General features: G+C 29.0%; 1 protein-coding gene across 1 annotated transcript; it reads right to left on the bottom strand.

The window, feature by feature from the left end:
• Positions 1-1,888: 1,888 nt before the first annotated feature.
• LOC114385377 (basic leucine zipper 9-like) lies at positions 1,889-8,680 on the bottom strand. Its single transcript, XM_028345425.1, has 6 exons — positions 8,478-8,680; positions 5,529-5,658; positions 4,485-4,647; positions 4,281-4,356; positions 3,421-3,546; positions 1,889-2,401 (listed from the first exon to the last, which is right to left on the bottom strand). Exons 1-6 carry the CDS (start codon positions 8,610-8,612, stop codon positions 2,090-2,092), a joined length of 942 nt encoding a protein of 313 aa, XP_028201226.1. The 5' UTR covers positions 8,613-8,680; the 3' UTR covers positions 1,889-2,089.
• Between the last annotated feature and the right edge of the window lie 425 nt (positions 8,681-9,105).

Raw genomic sequence — 9,105 nt, 5'->3', positions numbered from 1 at the left:
AGCTACATCATTTATAATTTTCTTTTTTCATAATTCTTATCATATAACATCAGCTATTCAAATAACTGATGTTGTATTTATTAGTTAACATCGGTTTTGAAAAACCGATGTTAACGATATTACTTTCAACATCTGTTACCGATGTTGAAAGTCTTAAATAACCGATGTAAAAACCTTATTTTCTAGTAGTGGTGGAAGGTACATACATTTGTTTCAACTTAGAAATTCCATGCAGCAGTATTGAGTTTAGAGCGTAACTTTAGTTGACTATAACTGCTGCCCTAAATTCGTACAAGAATTTCTTCATACCATCTTAAAGACCTAACATACCTAAACTAGGTTTGCTCATAAAAATATTTTCAATTGAAATAAACTGATAACTAAGTTCTACAAGGCAAAAACAAAGGCACACAAATAGGCGGACAGGGGTAGCATATGCATTACTAAATGCTGGGTTCAAGCATTGTTCAATCATGGAAGGAAAACAAACACTTGATGGACAAGGGTACTTACCTTTGACGGAGACTTCACAGATGAACTTCTCCGGCATTGCTTCACAGAGATTGAAGAGACACAGGGCCCAGTCAAAGCTTGAGTTCAAGGGTCACTCTAAACACAAAGTAAGCACAAAATCCATGAGGGTGAGAGAATTAAACTCGAAGACAAACAGAAAAGTAACGGGGTTTTGAGGGAGTGCACAACTAGCTTGGACAATGATGAACGGAAGAAGCATAGAAGAAGCTAGGTTACGTGTGCACGATTGAGACAAAGCTAGCTACGAAATTAGTAGTGATTCCACAAAAAAATTTAAAAGCTTATTCAAAGACGGTCAAAATGAAAAAACTATCTTTGTATTACCAATACAACTACGACAGTCTTTGTCAACCCGTCATTGTACTCCTTAATGTCATTATTGAAGGCGGTTATTAAATAACCGTCATTGTATACTTTCATGAAAATTACTACAATGCCATCGTGTATCCTTCAATGGCGTTTTCTTCTTAACCGTCGTAGTTAGTGTGTTGTTAAAAAGCTTTATTGTAGTAGTGTGTGTGTAGATGCGTTTAGAGATTGGAGGGGGCGACAAATATGCAACTTTGGATTATGGATCTACAATGTCAGTGTGACTGTGTGAGAACGAGAGCTGCGCGAGAGAAAGAGAGAGTACGAGCGAGTGAGCATAAATGGGAAGGGATTTCAAAAACATTTTTTTTCCAAACCGTTGTTGAACATTTGCTTTCAAAGACAGTTTTTCCAAAACCGTCTTTGAACACTTTCTTTCAAAGACGATTTTTATACAATCGTCATCAGTTATTTTCTTTTATTTATAAATTTGTCATTGCGTTTTATTCTAAGACGGTTTCAAAGCAACCGTCGTAAAAAATAATTTTTTTAGTAGTGATAAGAATTCGGATATGTTTGTTGCATTGGGGATCAAGTAACCAATTTGATAAATCATCTACTTAGCTTCATAATGATTTAGCTGGTTAAGAACCAGACATGGAAAACTAACCTGAAGTGGTTGAAAAATGAATTTACATAGAAGTTTATTCAAAACTGATTCAACTTTAAAAACCAATTCAAAACTAGTTCAATTTAAAATTGGTGTTAAAAAAAACAAATCATTTTGTCAAATTATAATATGGTTTGATTGAAAATCCAACCATTAATTTAGTTTGGCCTTTTTTTACACGCTAATTGCATTATATTTAATTGATTTGGATTAATTTATTTTTTATTTTGGGATATTATTGCAATAACTATTAACAATGATATATAGTTATCTACTGTATCACTAAGCCTATTTCTGGAAATCTCACGACTGAGTTGTATTACCACTTCATTTTTGTTAGCTAAATGTAACATGCAAAGGAGAAAAAGAAAAAGAAGAAGAAAAAAGAAACCATTTAACACACACCATGCTAAATATTCTAGATGGATTCTTACACGTAGATACCACATTTTTGTTACCTATATAATATTTTCCACAATATAACCACAAATCTAATAAAACCAAGACATGCATAAAGTTGGATCTAACCGGACAGTACTACTACAACACAAGTCATGTGGTGCAATAAGAATAACGTTAAGGCCACATGCTAGTCATAGAGCTCACAGCATTATTACTATTGATTCCACTATTGAAATCGCTGCAAGGAATATTATCCAAGTTTCCAAGCCCACCAAGAGGTGAATTTTGTCCACTAACTGTAATTCCACCTCCATATGAAGCATCATCATTCCCACGGACGGTGATGGTTGGCGAAACATGTGTCATGCGGTGTAGATTATTTGTGTTGAGTTGAGGTGGGGTGTTTAGTGAACTCTGATTTTGAAGAATCTGGTTGTTGATAGGGGTGAGTGTGCCACGAGTGACCATATCCTCAGCTAATTTCACCTAAATGAAAAATAAAATAAAACAGCGCTTCTTTAATTAGCATATAAATAACTCCATATATATATATATATGAAAATGTTTAATGAACGCCCACAATACTATTCAACACCTAATGGGAGAGAAAAATATATAAGAATGAACAATACATGAGTCATTTTTTTATTTAAAACATTTGACTAATACTTTTTATTTTTCTTTATTTCTTTCTTTCTTATCACATCATATTTATAAAACAAAATTCTTTTTAAGTGTTAGATAACATATTAGATGTCTATTAAATATTTTTCATATATGTATGATAGAATTTATGATACAATAAAAAGAAAGAAATAAGTATTGATATAATGTTTAAAATTAAAAAATGTCCTTATATCACTACTTATATATATATATATATATATATATATATATATATATATATATATATATATATATATATATATATATTATAAAATTCACCAGATGGAATAAAAAAATACTTGTGTTATCGTGCAATCATAAGTTGACATATACGATGAATTTGTCAACTTTCACATTAACCAACTTAAATGTCAAATCCATCATAATTTTTTACCGGCTAATAGTGTAATATTTTTTTTTTTTGTGCACTAGCTCTGCATAAAAATCAATCTCTAAAAATAACACAACATTCTCTCTTTTGGTTTTGATAGGAAATATAAATTAATAGTACTATGTGACATGACAGAAGTAAGTATAGTAAGTTATTAATATTTGACCAATTAAGATTAGTTTATTTACATTTATTTGTTAAAATAATTGTTTATTTTAATAAAATAAATAATTTTTTATGTTTTTAGTCTGTTTGGAAAAATTATTTATACTTAAAAAATATTTTTTTTACTTATTTTAATAGAAATTCTATTTATTTAAAAAAATACTTATATAAAAAACACATATTTTAAAATGTTTTTTTCATTTTAAATAAACTCACCCTAAATTTTTGCTGAACATAGGGAGAAAGTGGAATGTCTGGCTAATTTACACTAAAGAACGTATACCTTAGCTCTCAAAGCTTCGACATCTGATTTTAGGACTCGGTTATTCGTATCAGCGTCACGAAATTGTTGGCTGGCATCTGTAAGCTGCTTAAATAGGTTTGCATTTTCCAGTCTCAGCCGTTCAACCTGAGAAAGTAATTTTTCAAATTTTCATATTGGAAACGGAATTACAATAAAAAAAAAAATCTAGTGTCATATCAAAGACCTACACGATTAAATTTCTAAAATAACAAAACGGAAAAAAATTTGTATATAAACATAAATTATACATTGCTCCATTAATATATTATAAAATGATTATTTTTATTATAAGAAATTAGAGTTTAAGTATATAAGTTTGTAAAAAAAATCGAGAAAGAAGGGCAAGGACTACGCTTACCCCCCCTTCCACATCCGTTCTACCTGAAAAAGAGAGTGCAAGATTTAGATAAAGGAAAAAAAATGTTTGACATTTTCAGGTAAAGAAGTGCAAGTAACATTTTTCTAGGTAATACCTTCCTTCTAACATACTTTTTATTATTATATAATTAAAATATATTAAAAATTATAAAATTATCAGTGAATATCACTAAATAATCAAGAAGTGATACTTATAAGATTTTATGATTTCTAATCAAATTCAGTTAATAACAGTGTTTAAATAATGTAATCAGTGTGTTTAGCATTTCTCTCTTCTAGGTTATATATACATTCTAATGAAGAAAAGGCAAAAGGGGGGGGGGGGGGGGGGGGGGGGGGGGTGGGGTGAGAAGTGAGAAATGTGATGAATGATATGATGAAAAAAACTTGAAAAAGTTATAAGGCTGTAAATAGGTGTAAAAGAAGAAAATGTGAAACACAAAAAGAGTTAGATAAATTACTTGCCACTCCAGGTCAGCCAAATGGGCTTGTTTTCTTCTCCTGGACCTCCTTGCAGACTCTCTATTAGAAACCTTCCTGAAAAATCATGATAATCACTTAAGGATATGAATATGATGCTGATTATATATCTATATATACATATATATATATATATATATATATATATATATATATATATATATATATATTATGTGTGTGTGTACCTTCTAAGGCGCTTCATATCAATAGCGTTTGTGCTTTGTTCACAAGGACCTGCTTCATCATCCTCATCAGATGGCTCACGTGAGGAACCACTTGTAGTGGTGGCGACCCCTTTTACTTGATTATCTCTCACGTTTGGTTTGTTAGCAGACACTGGGCTCCCAACTGCCAATATATTAAGCAATATATATATATATATATATATATATATATATATATATATATATATATATATATATATATATATATATATATATATATATATTCAATACAAATGTTCAACTATATATTCATAAACTATGTTTTCTATGACCTATATATATGTATATAGTAATGCTTCCATTATTTTGTAACAAAAACACTCCCCAAAAATACCGCACGTGTTCCATTATTTCAACTTCAAATAATTGATCATATACTGTAGGACAGGAGACAGATTTTATATGTGAAGTAGAAAAGGACACAATAATTATGTAACCCGCAAGCTATTTTACATGAATGCCTTTTAACAAAAAAAAGTTTTAGGAACGACTTTTTAGGTCCATATGTTAGATGTTTTTATTTAAGAATTATTCTTTTAGAAGAAATAATCAATTTTTAGTTTTTTATGTGTTTATTTCAAATTTTCAAAATATCTAGCAGCTGAAAAAAAATTAAAACTTTGGTTAAAATCATAAGCTATTTTAAATAGTTAATTTCTCAAAGTTTCTTTATAAAGTAATTTCATTATTATAAGTAAACATGAACTTATTAGCTTACATTTAAAAATAATCTCTAAATTATTTCATATCATAATACTTTTTTTTAATCTGTAACTTACTGACCCTCTCTACTTCTATGCAATCAAGAGAAAAAAAAAATCAGTGAAAAATTAGTGTCATAGCTTAAATATGATTTTTTTTTAAATGTAATTATTATAAAAATCAATAAAACCTATTTTAATTTCATTCAGATATTTTTTCTCCTAATGACATGGTGTTGACACTACCAATATTTTGTACAAGAGATGAAAATTTTGTATGCATACTAATTAAATAGAGTATTACCGGTACCACAAAAGGAAGACTGAGAATCAATAGTTGCAGAAATGGTGGATTGAATGGGAGTGAGGTTTTGGGAACGAACAAGGGTATCATCTGTTACTCCACCACAAGTTGAAAATGCAGTTACTGCATCCTGCAATTATCAACGGCCACATATATAAGCTTCGACTTTTATTTAATTTTGATCATCAATTTAATTCTAAAGTTACTAGTAACCACTATATTGGCTTTTTTAAGACTTCCCTTCATTGCCATATCATCTTTTATCCTTTATGCTATCTTAACTCTAATTAATAGATTTTTCTTATAAAAATGTTATTTGTATAACATTTTACAATAAGTGAGAAAAAGAGAAAAGAAAGAAATGTGAAATAAATTATTATGTGCATTGGTATATGAATAACATTACTTTTATTGTTTGTTGTTTTGTATCCTGCGAAAGCTACAAACCAAAGCACATATAAAAGATAGCCTAAACCAGGAAGAAACAAAAACACTCCACCTCCACCAGCCAAAAAGCCTTTTCAAGGGACCCATTTAGATCGTGGGCAACAATATCAGCATGACTTTATAAAAAGTAATGTGTGATTCTCTCAGAAGCATTTGGCAAAGCACCTAGTGGATACAATTTGTAGGAGGAAATAAATATAAGTTTTTGGGTTTCTTAAAACACTTATTAAAAAATAAATTTTAAAATTTAGTAGATTTAGGATGAGAATTTAATTTTCTAGTAGTCTGAAATTATTTCAGAAAAAAAATTAAAAATAAAAAAGTGAGAGAAAATAAAAAAAAAAAGTCATAAGATATCTTATTTTTTACACTTAATTTACATTTATCTTTTTTTTCTTTCTTTTCAATCACATCACTCATATATTTATTATATTTTTCTTCTCTTTTTTCTTCAAATGGCGTATACATCCGTGTCAAAAATGGATATCTATATCTATCTAGTATTATCTATAATAGCAAGGCAGGTTTAATGCTTTCTATGTTGGATACTCATATCGCTTTGTTTTATTCTTTTCTTCTTTAGCGGATAGAGAAGGAGCAATCAAAATTTTCTGTATCTGAAATATACTGTTAACAGAGTGGATCAAAGTTAAGCTATACAACTTGTAGAGAAATTATCCTTAAAACATTCGTGATATATGTGCTCTTGTATTTAGTGAAATTAATTGGTAATATGACCATTAGTCAAATTCGGTCGTTCGTCATATTTGTCACCAGTATGTTTCAAGTTGATGAAAAATGTTTCTATGAATGTAACCCAATAAGGCAATAACAAGTTCTTTAATTATAATCTCTCCAGTTATTTTCTTGAAAATAATCATTAATAAATTTATAAAAATAGGTTGACTGAAGAAAACAGTAGAAAATACGTGAATAACATTAAATAGAACTCATCATAATTAATTTTGTACCTATCGTAGTTTTCTACCACCAAATCAAACACACTCAACACTCATCATTAATTAAAACTCAAGAGTGGACAGCCGTTTTAAAAACTGTACATAAATCATCCTTTTACTACTTTTATTTCCTTATATTTGTCTACTTAAAAGTATAATATATAATCTAGAAATTAAAATTAATATTTTTCATTTATGCTTAGATTAATTTTAATTTCATAATATAACTCTCTAGACAGAGAGATAGATAAAAGTACAGTTCTAGTAAAAGTGAATAAATAAAGAAAATAAAATCACACGGGAGTAACAGTTCTTCGTTTCAATTTTCAAATAACGAGTCCATATATACTACATCCATATTGATGCATGCCAAATTAAAATATTAAAAAAAATGTGTAGACCTAGATAGACCCTGAACTGAACTGAAGTACTGCGTTCCCACGAGTTCAGAAAGAAAAGCTAGTAATAATAATGAAGAAGCATGTCTTGTGTTCACAAAACAATTCCTGCTGACGTGGCCTTCACCTTTTTCATTTGCCTTTTTTTAGCTCAACCAATTTCCCCAACGTTATAAGTTCCTCTACCTAAGCCACGTACAGCTAGCATCTATAAATTTTCATTTTTTTTCCCTGTTAAATTTTGAGTCCACAAAGCTAATAATTCTACTCGTACCAGGTTCCACTTCCATGTCCTTTCAGCAACATCGTTTCTTTCCTAAAAAATTAAAGACTATTTTCTCAATTAGTTAGACAAATTTAAAGGAGGCCGGTTGAAAACAAGGGAAAATAATTACAGGTACAACTTAGATCCAGTTCTAATATATTTTTAATGTTATTCTCCTATTGCAATTCCAGTTTCATGAGAATTAACGTAACAAAAGTTTGTATCAAAGGTGAAAATATATAGATTATTAAGATGAGATTTCAATTTTATTGAAGAATTATGAATAAAGTTTGAGATTTTGATAGATAATTGAATTATATATGTTGCCTTTTTCTATTTTATATATATATATATATATATATATATATATATATATAAGACTTTATTAAAAGAGATTGATAATATTCATTTTAATATTTTTTACATCTAGGATAAACTAGTCTTGACGATTGATTTGAGAATATCTTGTGTAAAAAAAACAAAAAAAAACTCTATCTAAATTTTATCCTATAACTATGAATAATAATAGTTAATAATTATTGTTAGAATATATTTTTTATCTATTAAATTTTTTTACACCATCAAACAATAAAAAATTTACTTTAACTAATTAATATAAAAAAAACCATTTAGCTAGACTCATGCACGCACTATTTATTCTTTTTGTTTGTTATTTAAGGAAGCGTTGTGTACAAGCTGTGTTATTAACCATTAAGACGTTGATGCTTTGAACAACAGTTATAACAAAGTGCTTAACCAAATAAACTACAATATTGGAAGAAGAACAAAGGTTACAACAACAACGTGAGCGAAGAAGAAGAATATTAGTTTTTCTAAGTGTTGGTGTGTGAGAGTGAGATGAGAGCATGCACTAACTAACCTGGTTTTGGAAAGCTGCGTCGGAGAAGGGCTTGACGTCGTCGTTTCCGGGATCGAACATGGAGGCGATCCACTTGAAGTCGTCGAAATTCGCCGCCATGATGCTGGCGGGGGCGCCACCCCACTTGGACTCCATGTCACCGGAAAATGAGAAAGAGGGGGAGAGTAGAAGGAGAGAGAAAAGGGAATAAGAGAAGCTGTTTGATGGGTATAAATAGAAAAAATAAAAAAGTTCACAAGCATGACAAGTTCATTTCGCCTTTGGCAACTCATAAGATTTTCTTGATTAAAAAAATTAGTAGTGTCTTTCAATATTATATTATAATAAATTTGTTAACTTTATGATAATAATTTTAAAATTATATATTAAATTATTTTTCACTCATTAATAGTATGAAAGTTTTTCTTACCATACAGGAAAATTAAATTCGTAATATTTAGACTTGTATTTTTCTTACTCAGATCCTTTACAACATAATTTTATAACTTGTATTTGAATTTAATTCCTTAAAATATATAGCTAATGTAAACAATTTTATATGGTCAATTATTGAAAAATTATTGTTGATATAATTTTAAAATTGGTTATTCTAAAAAAATTTATCTTTCATGATTGAATAACAGTTAAA

The sequence above is a fragment of the Glycine soja genome, chromosome 14, assembly GCF_004193775.1.
Source record: "Glycine soja cultivar W05 chromosome 14, ASM419377v2, whole genome shotgun sequence".
NCBI classification, from domain to species: Eukaryota; Viridiplantae; Streptophyta; class Magnoliopsida; order Fabales; family Fabaceae; genus Glycine; species Glycine soja.
This window is presented reverse-complemented; position numbering and strand designations above follow the sequence as displayed.

Coding starts and splice junctions, on each gene's coding strand:
- LOC114385377 (XM_028345425.1), bottom strand. CDS start 8,612: ATGGAGTCCAAGTGGGGTGGCGCCCCCGCCAGCATCATGGCGGCGAAT. Junction 4,357..4,484: donor GATATGAAGCGCCTTAGAAG/GTACACACACAC, acceptor ATGATTTTTCAG/GAAGGTTTCTAATAGAGAGT. Junction 3,547..4,280: donor TGGCTGACCTGGAGTGGCAA/GTAATTTATCTA, acceptor TTACTTTCTCAG/GTTGAACGGCTGAGACTGGA.